Here is a 17504-nt window from a genome sequence, read left to right on the forward strand (position 1 = left end):
ATCTCAATTTGTGCCGTCTGTTCTTAAGGGTCTCTACTTCCTTTCTTTCATAATTTGACATCATAACACTGATGAGAAAGTCGGCACCCCTGCATACAAATCCAACACATTATCTGTTCTGATGTAGCAGCGATGTGGAAAAAAGTCCTCCGAGCCAGCAGGGAAGGCATGATAAACACCAAAGAGAAGAGTTTTGGACTGCTGCCCTTCTTATTTCACGGGATCCCTGAGCAGCAGGGTTAAACATGCCAGGTGTATCCCCCGCCGAGTGCAATCTGCTCTACAACAAGATGTATGAGTTGCCCAACTTCCCTCAGCAGGCTTGACAGTCTGCCAGTTCCTCCTTAAAAAGCACTCCTCTGCTTAATCTTTCTTTGACTTAAGTATCGACACGACTTGAGGTTCAGGAGAGGCAGCGGGGCTGTCAGCCACCGACAAAGTATATATGTCTGACCCAATGATTCAAGGAAAAGGTCCGATTACCAAACTAAGCACTTCTGTCCTAAGGTCTCATAAATACTTTGAATACACTCTTTTAACAGCAAAATATATTGTTGTTCGTTCCCCCGTTTGGGTTTGATAATTATTTAATCGTAACACACTACTCTCCACACCTCATCATTCCCACCAGTGCTTCAGCACTCTGCTCTGCCTATAACTTTGCACTGGCAGGTTATGAGATGTTTAGGAATAAAGGCTTTCATGGGTCATTGGAGATACCTGCCTGTAGTTATTAATTCAAGTAACTTTAACTTGACCTCATGAACCTCTTCCTCTATGATTAAGCACAGGTTGTAGACATATCACTTGTGTTACTATGGTTGGTTGAATTTGTAACACTGAGGTAAAAAAAAAAGCAAAGCTCTTTCATGGCAGCTGTGTGATTTTCTAACAGTGTAGCAAAGCCACTGTGAATTCAATACTATGGGAATGATTGCCTTGACAGGTAAAAGCTACAGAGATTTGATTAACTTAGTTGGTGCTACAATGCATTAGTACACATTAGTACAAAGTATGCGGTCAAGAAAACAAGAACAAAACTAACAACATAACAAAAATAGCCTGTAACTACAAGAGGCAATACTGTTTTTACTACAGCAATTTTGACATTTGAGATTTAAAGAAATTAAACGATTATCTAGCTCACATACTAAATCACAAATTAGAAAGGTTTTGACAATACATAATACAGGTCTGGGAAGTAGCACTTTTATGTGGCTTTAATGTGGCCTAACAAGCATGTTACTGAAATACTTTCATTGAAATATTACAAATATTGGTTTAGGGTTAGGGTTAATTACCTCAATATTTGAGCGACTATGTTTTATGACTCTGACACTCTCACCTCCAGTCTGATAAACTCCTGTTTAAACAGAGAAGTACCAACATATCTGCTGTCTCCTCTAATGTCCACTTGAATCGTCTCTTCAGCTCTCAGCAGTCTGCAGGAGAGATGCTTCGTATGCTTGCATCAGGTCAGACTCGAAGCCCCACCCCATTGTGACGTAACAGTGTACATGGAGCTGAGCAGCTAGCTGTTTGCTCGTTTCATCAAAATTAAGTAATATGAAACATGTTGTGTTTCCAAATTGCCTTAAAAGGTCAAAGCTAAACACTCATAGTATACTGAGCAACTTTATTGTGTCCAAATTGCAACAAATACGACACTGCACGTCCATATATACAAACATACATACATACATACATACATACACACAGACAGAGAGTCCTTTCTATATACTGTAGTTAGATGAGGAGTACTACTTACTGACCACTTTGTAAAGTATGGGAATATAACCCATGATGACATCTGTAAGTGTTGCATTCTCTCTCAGGTTGGGCTTTGACATTACTTATTAAGAAAAATGGGCCTGTGTTGAAAACGGGAGGTGTAAAGTTATGAATATGTAGGTGCTTGGCTAGGAGGAAGGATCTAACAAAAGAATGGGTGCATTGGGGGAAATGTAGGATCTATTCTTTTTGGAGCTTGACCCATAATAGGGGATACAATTCAGGATATTTCAGTTTCAGTATTTCAGTTAGAACAATTTTAATCATTTGTTTTTTCTAATGAGTTCCTTAACTTAAAAAAAAATACAAAGAGAACAAAGCTAAACTGTTGGAGTACCTATTTTCTAGGTTTTGTGCCTAAATAATCCTAAAAGAGAAAAACTAATCAAAAGCAAGTGCCTGATGTTTTCTATCATCTTAAAAGTAACTTAATACAAGAAGACACTAATCTGGAAAACTGAAACCTAAACTTGATCTTAAGTATAGTGCACTTTTGTATTTCATATTAATACTATACATACTACTCTCTGGGTTGGATGTCATCTGGACTTCATCCTGCAGGCCTCTGTGTGTTTAAGACTGACAGTGTAGCTTCAGGACATGTAGTTGCTGTTGCACTTTGAAGGTAAGCGAGTTAACTCCACAGCAGATGCTGAGACTGCACACCCAGTTACTCATTCAGTTAAAGGTAGAGGAAAACCCAAGGAGACAGTAAGACTCTATCTGTCTGTGTTAAGGAGTTTCACAAGTCTTGGCTCAGGTCAGTGAAAGTTTACCTTCCCGAGTCTGTACCTGAAAATAAGGTTGATATTTTTTCTCTCCCAGAAGAATATTGTCTGTTCTTATTAGAGTCTCTGATACAACCGTACAAGATGAAGCTTCAGTGAACACAGACTGCCCGCCCGATTACACTTTCCTTCCTTTTTTAAAGCATGTTACTGGATAATGCAGCCAGTGAGCAATTCTGCAGCACTGTAGCAAAGGCCCACTGCAGGCCAAAAGACCTTGCTGCGCATGAAAGTTCAGAATGTGTCACTTTGCAGAAGAGAAGGAATGTAAGATGGGAGGACTGCAACAGAAAGGAAAATAAAAGAGTTAAGGAGGCCAGGGAGAGAGTGTGGGAGGTTAGAGGTGGTGTTAAGGAGAGTCAGAGGGCTCGCGAGAGGAGGAAAACAAGCAGGAGAGGAGAGGCGATGTGTGGATTGAGAGGAGATAATAAGAAGACAATCATTCAGTCTAATAATCACAAAATAAAGCAGCTTAGCAGAGTCTGATAAAGATAATCATCACAATTTGGTATTACTGGAGTGTTACTGTGAAATGACTAACGAGCATTGTATTAAAATTCTTACTCTCCATCTTTTTTTGCAATATTATTTAGAGTGCTTTGTGTGGCCTTTGTAAACATCGCCTAATTCATTATCACAGCATTTCGTAATCATTGTAAACAAACAGGACCAAGGTCGAGACAACTGGAACATGCTAACTTCTGTCAGTGCTATTGTTTCTCAAAATAAAATGACTTCTCATAAAATCTGTCGCTGTCTGTTCACTCTGTCTGGCATCTTGGTTTTCTTGTAGGCGGTGGTTGGCAGTGATACTGTCTTCTTAAATGGATGTCCAGGTTGTTTTTGTGCAAGTCACAAAGTAGTCTTGAGTCTTGATACTCAAGTTTAATTAAAATACTAAACTTTGGGTGTCTTTGCCATTGTTTCCCCCCCTATTCAAATCAAGAGTCTGTATTGCTGTACATATTGTAAAGCCCCCTGAGGCAAATTTGTGATTTGTGATATTAGGCTATACAAATTAAAATAGACTTGACTTGAATAAAAAAACACACATGAAATACATGTGAAATGTTATCCTTCACATATGAAATATTATATTTCTCATGAGAAATATGTCATTTCCATATGTCCCACATGCAATTTATTTGGATTAAGCCTCTTTTAAGTCCCAGTTTTAGATAGTAGGAAGTAGAGAGCTGATGGGAAATGAGGAAAAGAGATGTGGGATGTCATTCAAAACTTGACTGGACTCAAACTGCAGATGTTTTTATGACATGTTCTTAAATCCACAGACCACCTGAACGCCTCATATTGGATTATATGTGAAATGTTTGAGTTCCAAAAAACACATATGCCCATATGTTGAATTTTCATTGTCAAGGATGGACTGTTAAGGTCAGCTTTTAAGTCAGTCAAAGCTCCAGAACAAGCAAATAAGTGGACCTTGAGTTTGGGTTGTTGTTTGTTTTCACATGTGATACCTTACATTTAATATGTGTAATATCTGAAACCACATGTGCCTGTATGTGAATGTACCACAGATAAAGGATGTATTACATTTCCAGACTTAATCCACTGGGATTCATGGAGCGCCTCAGCATCCACACTCTGACAACAAGAGTTATCTATCAAATGAGATGTAGGCTGTTTACAAACCAAACCAAATACTACTGAATCAATCAGTAAAAAAATGCAAACACAAGCAAGAATTGATCTATTGCCTGTTAACTAAAATGTCTTCTCAAACAAATGTAATCAGAGCAAACTCTCATTCCACAAGCACTTATCCGTCTCTTTGCTCTCTGCTTTAAAGAAATCTTACCATCGAGTTACAATCATTCATTTCCAGCTTCCAGTCTGAACACTGGTCTGAATAGTTGCTCTGTTGCTCAATCTTCCTCTTTGGGCTTGGGGAGGGATTCGAGTCTTTAACAATTTTGTCAAGTCCACTGTCACTAATAATATTTGTGACATGAATGCAAGCTACATTACATTACATTAGCCCACACCTCTGGGTTATATGGTAATTACATTAAAGCCTCAAATTAAATCTGTTATAACTTTTTGATGTAGAAATACAGCATATTTCACATTTGAATAGCACCATGCATGAGAGAGAGGCAACCTGCTGTGATACTGCTTCAGCTATGGATCAGGCAACAGAAAAAGAAACAAAACCTGCTATTTTGTACACATGAGAAGATTTGTCCAGCACCACCGCCAGAAATGCTGTTGCCTGATGATAGAACTACTGGGAAAAGTAAAGAAAATGATATGCTCAGTAAATCCAAATGCCAGCATGGAAGAAAGAAATGCTTCACCTGCAGTGAAATGAATTCCTCTGGCCTGGCTGTGTGGCAATCATAACAACCTAAAATAGCTCCCAAGGGGTCCTTGATTACTATTTTCATGAAGGCACAAGGGAAGTTATGTGCATAGAAAATGGGTTGGAAGAATTGTAGAGATGCATACTTTAAATAAAGAAACTTTCAAACCAAACCAATTTGCTTGAAACAATGCGGTCCAATGCAGTATTAATATTCATGGAACATTCAGTAACAAAGGTAATATTGTTTTATGAGAGTTATATCATATGAGACTGCCAGCAAACCCTGGGGCCTGGTAAACACCGGACAAACGGCAAACACCATTCAAAGTAATAAGGTCTGAACATCTAACAAATGTGATAAAAGCCCATATATAATTCTTTTTCAAAACAATGAATGAATAAATGGTGCTAAAGTGGGGATTTAATATACATTTTGCATGGCAAAATAACACACCATCAATAGCCCATTATAGCCCATTGGGGATCTTTGAAAAATGAGGCGACGCAAGATGTTTTCCAACCACTCTAGGTCATTTGAAATACCTTCATTCTTCAAACAACTCCTTAAACAAGCCATTTGTATTCAGGTTGGGTAGAAATGGATTTGGTCTAAGGTGATGTACTCCAGCAACGACGACAGCAGCCACCCACGTGAGTGCTTATGCTCCCATTAAATATTTCCTAAATGAAGGGTTGTGGGCCTGTTTGTTACAGCTCTATGCATGACAATAATGCTAGAATATTTTAATGAGCCAAGGTTCTTTAACCCAAGACCACATTTTTCATCGGGGTCCTGGCTCTAACAACCTTAATCTCCCATTGGTACCATATTTTCCACATCTAAAGGTGTTATATTTATAAGGCTTGTAGGCAGAAACTCATTAATTCTTTTATTGCCTGTCAGATTCATTTCTATTGACAAAGCTTCTATAATATTGACATGAAGGCCACAGAATAGGCCTTGATTCCTTACAATGGCGAGGATATAAACAGAACACAAAAATAATTACAGAGAACTCTGTCATAATGTTTAAAAAATGTGTATTTAATCAACCACGTACTGACTTTTGACGTTTAGTGCACATATGCTTCATCTTAATGAGGCAAAAAATGGTTATGCAGAATAGATGGTTGTATTACTGCATATCCGAATGAAAGAAAATTGGCAGTTATGTGAAATACTGCATCAACAGACTCTTGGAAGACATATTATAACAACTGTTAAACTCTGACCATTGTTTGAATCTCAAGTAACACCCCCTATAACCCTCTAAAAAGCTTTCTGCTTGTCAGTCCAAAACCATCATTATCTGTCTGAAGGTACAACCAATATTTGTTCTAAAAAGCTTCCTGCACTTACTCAAAGTCTACTTTGTCTGCATCTTGGACCTCTTGTTGTTTAAAATGGGTTCAAATGGGTATGACACATACACGACAACCTCGCAGATCAATTTGTACTTGAGGAAGATTTCACAAGGTACATTTCTGCCATGTAAATGAGCCAGAGTGTATAATTGGAGCAAAACAAACAGCTACACATAAAATCCTGCTTACCAGAGAGAAGGCTGGACCACTCTTTAGTTTCAAATGTTTAGGACTGCAGGGTTTCATGCTCTTTGGATAATGAGACCTCTGGTAATCATGTGCAAAATAAGACATCGGATATATATTGTACTTCAGTTAATGTATTCTGGCTCTGTGCTTTTATCATAGTGTACACATAAGAAGTGAAAGTAGAGGAGGTATTAGAGTGCTCCCTTGAAACATACTATTATATGTACTGAACAGTGGTTCAAAGTCTGGGTTATAGCACCATGGATCTTATTTTCATAGTTTATGTGTCATAGTCACAGGGTGGATATTGATTGGTTGCGAACCAAATTGTTGCGTCTACTACCTGTTCTGGGAAGCATGCCATCATTTATAGCAGTTCTGGGAACACTGCAACATTGGTACATTGAGATCTGATGTGGCAAAAAACCATGAACAATCACATGAACAAATACACTATTAACAAGCTATTAACAGTTGAGCCAGATTATCTAACCCGACTTTATTTTGAGGTAAAACTAAATAATCACCCCTCACTGCAGAAGAAACTGTGTGTGTACAACCACATTTAGTATGTATGTAGACTTTGATGGACTGCCAGTGTTTATAGCCTCTTCTGACTAGTGCCATGTTCCCAAATCGTAGCAGTTACCTCAGTACTTTACAGTGTTATGACAGATAGAAACTGTACTTTCCCTGTAACAAAGCATGCATGGTAGATGTATCTCCATGTGGAGTTGAGCCTCACCTTCGGTCAGGCAGAATGGGAACCCTCCAGCCTTTGATGAAGCTGAGATTGTTGTCAGAAAGTTCCACCTGCAGGGGAAGTTTGGGCACCCACACCGTCAGCTCCAGCGGTGCACTCAGGTGCTCGTAGCTGAAGATGACCCTGGCGTTCATCGAGCCCCGCGTCTCTTTCCCATTGACGAACACGTAGTCGCAATTCATGGACACCTAGGACAGATCAGGGTCAGAAGTCAGAGACCATCTATATGGTAATGGTCACATCGATGACAGAGGATTTAAGTGATGTGGGATGATATATAGAGCAGTATGGATACAGCTGTCAGTTTCACAATTCATTCCATAGTGTTTCAAGGTTGATACTTTCAGCAGAGCAAACATACAGAAAGGAACTAGATATCTTAGTTATTTGAATGTGAAGTGAAGTGGAGGGCACATAAACCATCTCTGCCAATAATCCCTTTTGACTTAAAGGAGTAGTTCACCCAAATTAAAAAGAAAAAATAAACTCTAGACGCACTACTAGGGGTATACCTATGTAGATAGTTTTGGTTGTACTTGCCAGGATTTGAGATTTCTGTCTTTGTAATTTCATATTATTGTTTGTGGAGCTTATATCATTGAAAAAAATTGCAGCAACTTCCCCTTCCAAAAGAAATATCTCAGATAACCCAGGAATGACTTTCTACTAAAGAAATAGTCTCAATAAATGTCACAAATGTCTGTGGATTATACAGTCTGATAGGAACCATTGAAGAAGCACAATGAACTCAATTCACCTATATTGCATTATGGTGGAAAATTCAGAGATGTATATCTCAAAACACAAAAACATTAAACTACAGTATCTGCATGCTTTAGTGCCATTATGGGTTGGATGTAATTTAGGTGAAACTGCTGTGTAAAAGAAGCTGTATGTTTGCTGTAGACTAGTGCCTCTTAGCTGAGTGTCACTAAGGCTTTAGAGTCTGCAGGCTTTCATTCTACCCAAACACTACAGAAGCGGTTTTCACTGGTTTTAACTATAAACGTGGAACAAATCAGTGAAAATCAGCTGCTGCTATGTTTGCTCAGAATGAAAACCTACAGACTCTCTGGCATTGGCGGCACAGTGCTGCAAACCACTGCTGTAAACAATACAATGTGGGCTGTTCTCTAATCTAATTTGCATCTTTTATGCAGTCAAATCAGTGCTTCTTAGTAATCCAGAGTTTGTTAAACATGTACAGTAGAAATCAGACATGCAAACCGTCTGTATGTTTGCAGAAATAAGACAAATAGTATAACTTCAAACCTGGTTTATTGACCATGCTTTTGAGGATGCTATGGAACAGACATAGCAGCAGTCACACAAAGCAGTACCAATGGGACACCTCTGAGTAAGACCCATGCACAGGATTACTTCCTCCAAGTACAGTGTCTGCAATAGCTTAACATAGACTAATATGGACACAGTGACTGATCTACATCCCCTTTCCTTAGTTCATGCTCCATACAAAATGATCCTATTAAGTAGGAAATGTAGAAAAGCTTACAACATGCTTAGAAAAAAGCAGACATATTGAGTAATGGAAAAGTAAATGAGGTAAGAAATATAAGAAAACATCCTGCTTAATATGTAAACAATATGAATCAGTTACTATAGCCAAACAAATACACACACACACACACACACACACACACACACACACACACACACAGTGAAACACAAAACTGAGGTTACAACATTGTAAACACTTGAAATCATTGTCAGCTCCTATCACACTTATGAGTTAACCTGAACAATATGCCTATGCATACTGACAAGTGAATTCAGTCTCTGTATTTTAGATTTGTCTTGCTAACACAACCTGAGCATGTTCTGTATACACTTTCAGTTGTGTTTAAGGGTAGCTTTGCTCGAGGCACCTCAACCTGGAACTGCTCAGTGTCCATCATATCCTGTCTTTCTCTTTTGAGAGTGTTATAGTCCTTTGACCTAAGTCAAGTATCCTGGTGGTCATTGTCACTTTGGTTGAGGTGTGCTGGGGCAGGTTTGAATATGGGCAAAATGGGCCGATAATTTATTCCTATACAACTTTCCTTATGAGTGAATGAGGTAAGATCTGGGCTCTTTGCGAATCTCCTTTACCATGTCAGTCTATTTGTAACCTTATGGGGCCTGATACCTGACATCCTGTCCATCAAAGGCTGAAGTGGTCAGCTTGACCTGTCATTACACAACTTTAATGGCTATTATTGAGAAGCTGGGCTTTACCTCCTGTGGCTTACATATATGTAGTTCAAGAAGCTTCCTTGAGAACAGGAAAGTGGTACAATTTCGCCTTGACATTAGTCTCTGTGCATGAAATGTTAGCTTTGTGTCATGTGACATGTTTCTGAGATTTAGGAGGTTGAGAAAAACATCAGATCAGTCTCTGTGAGATTTTGCCATTAGTTGCTTAGCACTGCGGACAGCGCTTTCAGCTAACTCATTAGATGGGGGATAATCTGAGCTGCTGGTAACATGAGTGAAGTCCCACTGTGTGGCAAAGTCTTAAAAGCACCGGCTTGTAAACGGTTGTGTGGTGGTCCACGAACTGAAAGTGTCTCTCGAGATGACTGTTGCTGAGGTAGTGTCATGAAGGTCAATCTACAAGACTGAATATGAGTCCACTAGTGCTAAGTACTGCTGACCGTGCCATTCAAAGTTGTCTGTTGTCAGAGTCCAAGGCAGGTCTGGATCTGGATGCAGCTGGGGTGGTTCTTTCTGCTGGTGTGATTTTGTGCTGTTACACACAGAACACAACTCTATTTCCATGATGATGTCTATTATTGTAGGCCAGAAAACGATGTCTCTTGCTCTCTTTAGTAGCTTCTGCACCAGGATGCCCAATATGTACGATGCTGATGCAGTCCTTTGACCTTTCATGATGACCCTGTCTTCAATTGTGAATTCAACTCTGAAGGGGAAATATGGAAAAAGGGCCTGTGGAAGACTGCATTGTTTGCTGAACCATTCATATCTGTTGATAATGCTGAGTGTCTGTAGGTTTGTATCATCTGCTGTGTGTCTCTTTTGCATTTGTTTTTCATCTTTGAACATGATCTTGATGCATGTATGGGCTTTTTCAATAAGGTGACCAGAGGCTGGTGGTCCATTTCTATGGTCACCAGCTTGCCACAGATATAATCATTGAATTTTGAACCTTCAAAAGCCACACCCCTTTTTCAATGTATACACATTATTATATGACAAAACTGGTGGGAAGGAAACTGAAATCTTTGCAGAGATGGAGCATGTACTGGCAATGGAATTTCACTGATTACTTTTGTTTTGGTGGGGTTGGTTTTAAGGCCTTTACTCGTGAAAATGTGGCCAACATAGCTGACTTGGTTCAGCTGGAACCTGCACTTAAGAGGATTAAGCCTCAAGTTCACCTCTCTGGCATAGTTGAGCACTTTTCTGCTTATATCGTTGACTATGATTGCACAGGAGATATCAAGCAAAAATGTGTTCCATGGAGCACTGGAACATTTCACTGGCAGAGCTGAGTCCAACGCATCTGTAAAAACCTGTAGCGACCAAAAGATGTGCTAAAAGTGGATAGCATCGAAGATTTGTGGTCAAGTGAAATCTGCCAAAAAGAGTTTTTTGCATCTAAGACCAAAAACACAGTTGCATTTGACATGTTTGGCCACTTCCTCCACAGTATGTGTGGGGTGATGTAGGCTTTTCAAAGCAGTGTTCAGGTTCAGATTGATGTGCATTCTGATTTTTTGTTTGTGCTTTTTCTTGGTGGCAACGATAGATGACACCCAATCAGTTGGCTCAGAGATAGGAGTAATGAACTCCTGCATCCTGTCTAGCTCAGTTTTAACTCTGTATCTGTGTCTTTCATAGCCACAGGAATGCAATGCGTAAGACGAAAAACAAGTCTGACATCAGGGTCATGGAATAGGTTACAGGTCACTTTTCAAGCTCATCAGTGAAGAGATTGCTGTATTCTGTTTAAATTTGAATGAGAAAAAACCTCATCAGTGGGGCTTAACAAGTGGAAGTCTTTACTAAATGAGACAAGGCCCAAGGCCCAACCAGTACCAATGGGACACTGCTAACACCCATGCACAGGATTACTACACAAACCACGTCCGAATCCCACCACCTCCTCTCTTGCCCATTCCCTGCATAATGATCTACAAACAATTATACAGGCACGTAATATGCCAACAAAAGCTTTTAGGCAAACACAGAATTCATATAATATGAGGGCTGACAGCAGTGTGACATTTTACATGAACTTTACTGGATAACACCTACAAGGCACATTAATAAACATGTACCCACATTACACCTTTCATGAGACCTTCATGTAATGTATTATAATTGGTGACAGCAATGTCACAGAGTATAAATTCAATATATGGAAATTTCTAAATTTAAGTCTCAGCAAATGCCATTTTTAACTTTAAACCATTCTTTAGCTTTCCCATCTACTCAAAAATCTCCGGCTCCATTGGAATTATCATAAATACTTGTCCCCCTCTAACACTAAATTATTAACTGCAATGGATCTGGAGAGCTTTGCTTTTGGGCTCCCCTCGAAGATTTATCTAGTGGTGGGAGGTAGCTGGCATTGTAATCAGAGGATCTAATCTCCTGCAAATGGAGGTCGGGCTGGCCAGCCTTCTCAGGGCTAGGGATTCATCATAACTGGGAGGAGGTCTGGGTAATATAATTCCTCCGCCATGCAGACAGGCCAGAGTGGGGGGAGGAGGTGGGTGGTGGAAAGACTTCTTAAGATGACAGTCTTTCCCTCTGGTTCAGTTAATGCAATTTTGCAGGGTTTGACCTTATGGGCTCCTGTGGTATCCTTTGTGTGTTATTAGTCTGTCTGCTGATGTGTAGTCTTATCTGTATGAGTTACAAAAGAAAGAAAAATAAGTAATTCAACACAATACCCGCAGCCACCTTGATTAATCACAGCACAGCTTACCTTACTTAGAGTCAAGAACATCTACCTGACATGTACTCCTTTCTACCCTGAAGCCACACAAACAGGCACATGAACACATACTGAAAGTGTGCCCTAGCTGCACCATCACTTCAGCTCCTGCGGCTATTGCTGCTGATAAACTTGACCAGCTAATTGCAAGTCAAAAGCTGTTAGCAACCCTGGTTATCAGTAGCCCTGTGGGGGCTTGCCGAGGAGGGCTTTCACACACTGAGCCGCCACATGACGTCACACTGCTGCTAATGCACTGTGGCATTTTCCATGGTGCCAGCAGATTGCCTGGGTGGAGACAGATCATCAGGACAAGTGCAAGTGCTGCCTCTATTTGGTCGTGTACTGGTCACATGATACAGAATGAAAGACTGGCTGGGTTAATAAAGGTGGAGACACTTAAAGACCTTTCACACATTCATTCCATAACATTACCTGCACTAATTTTCCAAACAGGTCCAGTGAAGGCAGCAGCTCTTGTCCTTCAAGCGAGCAATGCTTCATTGATATTTTAATATGGTGCGATCATTCACATAGCACCACTAATACAGCCAAGTTCTCTGTTCATCCAAATTCTGTGCCGACAGCAGTTAAACTCATTTGTTCACATAATCCAATGCGGAACTTGGGCCATAACTTTATTCCATCTTGAGCAGTCAAACTGCTAAAACAAATTTAGTGCCGTGACGTCATGGACTCATTATTTACACATGACTCTTAAAAGGGTACTCCAGGAATTTAGTGTTGTACTTCCACAAAGTTGCAACAGACAGATTAAAAAACGGATGGTCAAAATCGATGCAGCAGAGGACGCTCTGAAAAAACTGGATCCTACACTCCATACCTTCTTTTGTGGTAAATGCCCACGTCTTTAAAGCAGGCTTTTCATAAAATGTTTTAATGTTCAAGTCATAAACTTGATGTGACAATGTTAGTCTCTTAAAGACATGTTAGTGGGTTATGTGTGCACAAAATAAAAATACAAAGCCAGAGATTACTATAAAATACTAATACTGTAATTCATAATTCACAATTCCATTGATTAATCACTTATCTGTCGGAGTAGAGTAAGCATAACATCAGCAAGAATGTGTTGTTATGTGAATGCGGAAATTAAATAACTAACAGAAATCTTACCTTTGGCTTTGGTTGAGTGTTATATACTGTAGGTGGATGGACAACAGCAGATGGTGTGACAGCATCGTATATATTTTTAAATTTATAGTGTATTTGGGACATTTTGCTTTTATTAGACAGCAGGAGGTCAAGAGAGAAAGGAGATGACATGCAACATAATGGAGAGGAACCTCAGTTGCCACGGTTACATGGTATGTGCCGCAGATGTATGAACCAGCTGGTCAACAAAAAGCAAAAAAGGGGTTTACAGAAAAAAAAAAAATAAAAAAAAATAAATAAATATATATATATATATATACACACATATATATGGGAAAATATAAAAATAAACAGAATCAGAGGTAGACAAAGGATTCAAAATATTTTCCATAATGGTGTTGCAATTACAGTATCTTGGAGGTGTGAGAAAAGCTGGGCTACTTAAAAGTTACGATATACTGAGTGATCATACGACCACAGCTTCTATTCCAGTCTTACATCTGCAGGTGATGCTATACTACTATACTCTGATTTCCTTTAAGTGTATCAAACAGACTATACGAAGGCTAGCAATTTTCTCAGCTATGTTTCAATGTCATGTACCTGAACTACATGATAAATATTAGGATGCAGCAGAAAAAATGAGTCCTTTAGATGACATTCAAATATTCATGCTGCATGTTTCCAAACAGAAACCACAATTATCCTGGATTTCATTTTAAAATTTAAATTCTCACTAAATTGATTGCCACAACACTGTGCCAAATGGAGTTTCCATTTAGGGATAACATATGTATTAAATGAACACAGAATGAAAGCTGACATATGGCTAGCATTACTGGGATTGTGTCTTGTAGCTGTTATGAAGCTTTTCTTCATGTGATGGATGTGTGCTGGCTTCAAGAGCAATGCAACAAATAAGTTCATTTAGCTCTCTTAGCTAAATGAGACACCCCCCATTAGCTTGTTGTTGGTTGGATTAATGATGTTGGGTGTGAAAATGATCTGATGTTCTGGAAAACCGTGACTTTGAGCATGCAGTACAATGTTTTTATTTATTATATCTTGCAAAGTAGTGGTTAAGTATACTTTAAAGGCTTGTACATCCAAATTATATTTTGCACTTTCCCTCCACTGTAGGTTGGAGGCAGTACTCTCAGAGACAGGAATCTAAAAAAAACTTTTATTTTCCAAAGGTACTTTCTTCTTAGTGTGGAATTCCCTTTTTGTACTATTACCCTTACACTGCAGCACAGCAGGGAAATACTACTAAGGGAATTTCATACTAACAACACTGATATTTATGAGGTTACCCACTTGAATTGGCTAAGTCAGACTGATATAGCCTTGCGATCAGGACCTGGCATTGTTTCAATTGTTGTCTCTGGGGTTTTCACAGTCCATCAACCAATTTTTGTGCCCAATTTTTCCAATTTGCATTTAGAGAGATCAAAACATTCCCAATGAACATACAAGCATGTGCATGTTGTTTCAATATAGACTTAACATTATTTAACATTAATCTTAAAGGGGGGATATGCTTATTTCCTGGTCAATATTTTAATCAAGGGCTCCACTGGAATATCTTTGCATGATTTCAAGTTCCAAAAGCTCCTTGTATCTTATACTGGCCCTTTATGCAGCACCTCAAGCCACAAAAAACCAGACCAAAGAACACAGGTCCACATACTCTTGGGATGTTACCATATTGTAGCTGTCACCAATTACATTTTTGCATCTTCCCCTTCCCCTTCTGCAAAATAATTTCTAAAACCTCAATCATTCATGAAGCCCATTTCCAACCATAGCTGCAGTCATGTTTAGGCAAGAAAACAAGCGCTGTCCCCAATGTTATTAGTTAATTCTCGTCTTTTAGATGCTAAATTTGGAGTTGCACTCTACATGAATGTGTCACACCATTGTGGAAGTGAGGCAAAGAAAGAGGGAGCCTTCGCTTTAGCCAGGTACAGTATGAGCAGGATGACCACAGGCATGAGATGTGATGTGCAGACACAAGGCCTTATCTCTGCCTTCAGTTGGGTTTTATGCGTCACAACGCCAGGGGAGAGGATGATCAGTGGGGGGGATGAAGGTTGGTCCGTGTTGCCTATGATGGCCTGGCAAGCCCCCCATACCCTCGTTACACACTCACATCTTTCTTCCTTCTATCCTTTCCCACCTTGTGCAACTAGGTTGCCTTAATAATTATTCCTGCAGGCACACACACACATACAGCTACAACTGTGCACACGCAGAACTGTTTTATATGCTATAGGCTCTTGATGTACACTGCAGCTTGGTTATTTTCAAAGAAGAAAGAACTAAAGAAAGAAATAAAAATGCCAGCAAAGAAAAATGACAGCCTCTCACCTATTTTTACTCTCAAAGTTGGAAAAAAAATACACCAGCCTGTGGGCTGGCAAATATCCAAATGAGACGAATGCCGGGCTAAAAATAAAGCTTTAGGGAAGAAGTCTTCAAAATAATCTTAGTTTAAATGCTGTTTGACTTGCAGTTTCCAGTCACGAGGCTCGCCGGAGATGTGTCAAGGTACTGGAAAGCGTTGCTGTATTTATTTTGCACCATTCATCTGTGGTACTCAGAAATAGGAAAAATAGGATGCCTCAACTAAAACAAGAAAATCTGATTAGAATAGATTGGCATGACTTTTAGCATATGAGATTAATAGTATAGTATATATAAAAACAAAAAACCAAACAAGTAATGGAGTGCTCTAGTTCTGTGGGGCTCCCTGAGAATCTTTTATTTCTGTGTTCTGGGCAATGTTTTATTGAACTGTCATTACTGGTGTATTTCCTGGGCTTGAAGGGCTCATTTGAAATTAGCCTTGAATGTTCAATGGCAGGAGCACTGAAGCAAGCCCACTCAATATCACATGGCCCAGCGTCTTGTCTTAAATGGATAATGAAAAATTATAAATGACGTTCTGAGACCAGCCATCTCAATGCAACACTTGTTCTTTTCTATTGGCAGGAAAATGCAATACACCACAAATAAAATTATTCAAAAATTAACGAAACACATCTGCACAGGAAACCCATTGATCTGTACTCGGCTATATTGATTTATAGTTTGATTTGTTCTCCCTAGGGCATCTGGGTCAATTTATTCAAACCAATCTGTATACAAGTGCAAGGCAACAAACGTAGGTTTAGTTCAGTATATCAGATTGAAAATATATTAGACAGATACTGGTCTTTTAATAAAAACAGATACTAGCCCATCAAAACCGATATGATAGAAGTCAGTGTCCAATTTGGCTTCATGGCTTCATGGCCTCAGTCTGTAAAATCTGCAGTCAAACCTGCCTCACCTGACCTTGAGGAGCTGCAAAACTGCCGAAAAGGATTTCATTAGTCTGGCTCAATATGAGTAGTTTTAATGTTGACTGACCAGAAGGCTTTTTGGAGTGAACTGAATTGTGCAGTCTTTAAATAGAAGAAAATAATGTGAGCCAATTTAAAGATTTCAGTTACTGGGAGACAATTCACAAGTTGATCATACTGCGAGTCACGTCTGGCCTCCCTCTCCCTGTTGGCTGTTTCCTACTGAGTGCATGAAGCTGTTACTGTATTCAGAGCTTAACCTTTAAATAAGAGGGAGATATAGTTGAGCGCGATAAATACATCTAAACTGCTTTAAGAAAGAAATACGGCTAAATTCCCTGGCTAAAACCATATTTTAACCAGTGAAGTATAGCTTGGTAAAAGCCCATTCTGGAGGTATAATAGACAGGGTGAGAGGGTTTTCAGTCTGAGACATTTTGTACTGCGTGGTATGATGAAACCTGTTTGAAAGTATATCACACACCTTAGACGAATCTTATGCTGTCGTCTATGTAACAAACCCGAGGAAGAACAAAAAGAAATGGCTAGAACAAATACATAAGCTTTAACCTAAATTACACACATTAAATATCACTGAGACAAAATGTAGCCATTCACTGTGCAATACATATAGCATCAATACTGGAAAATGGGTTAATGTTATCCATTGTCCACAGGTAGAAAACCACCAGTCTTAGTGTTATTTTTTTATATTACTGTTGGGTTATTTACAAAACTAAAATATGGCATGGTTGTGAAAAATGTGTTACCAAATGCTCTTTGTTTTGATCTGTGACAGTTTTGAGGCTGAGCGTCTTATGTCCATACCATACCATATTCTATTTTTACTGTC

General features: G+C 39.2%; 1 protein-coding gene across 1 annotated transcript in view; it reads right to left on the bottom strand.

The window, feature by feature from the left end:
* The window catches only part of tmem132e (transmembrane protein 132E), a 115602-nt gene that overhangs the window by 19772 nt on the left and 78326 nt on the right, over positions 1–17504 (bottom strand). Inside the window, exon 6 of the mRNA XM_062432828.1 lies at positions 7208–7413. Within this exon, the coding sequence (XP_062288812.1) occupies positions 7208–7413 (206 nt within the window). The remainder of the gene's footprint in view (positions 1–7207; positions 7414–17504) is intronic.

The sequence above is a fragment of the Scomber scombrus genome, chromosome 14, assembly GCF_963691925.1.
Source record: "Scomber scombrus chromosome 14, fScoSco1.1, whole genome shotgun sequence".
Taxonomy (NCBI): Eukaryota; Metazoa; Chordata; class Actinopteri; order Scombriformes; family Scombridae; genus Scomber; species Scomber scombrus.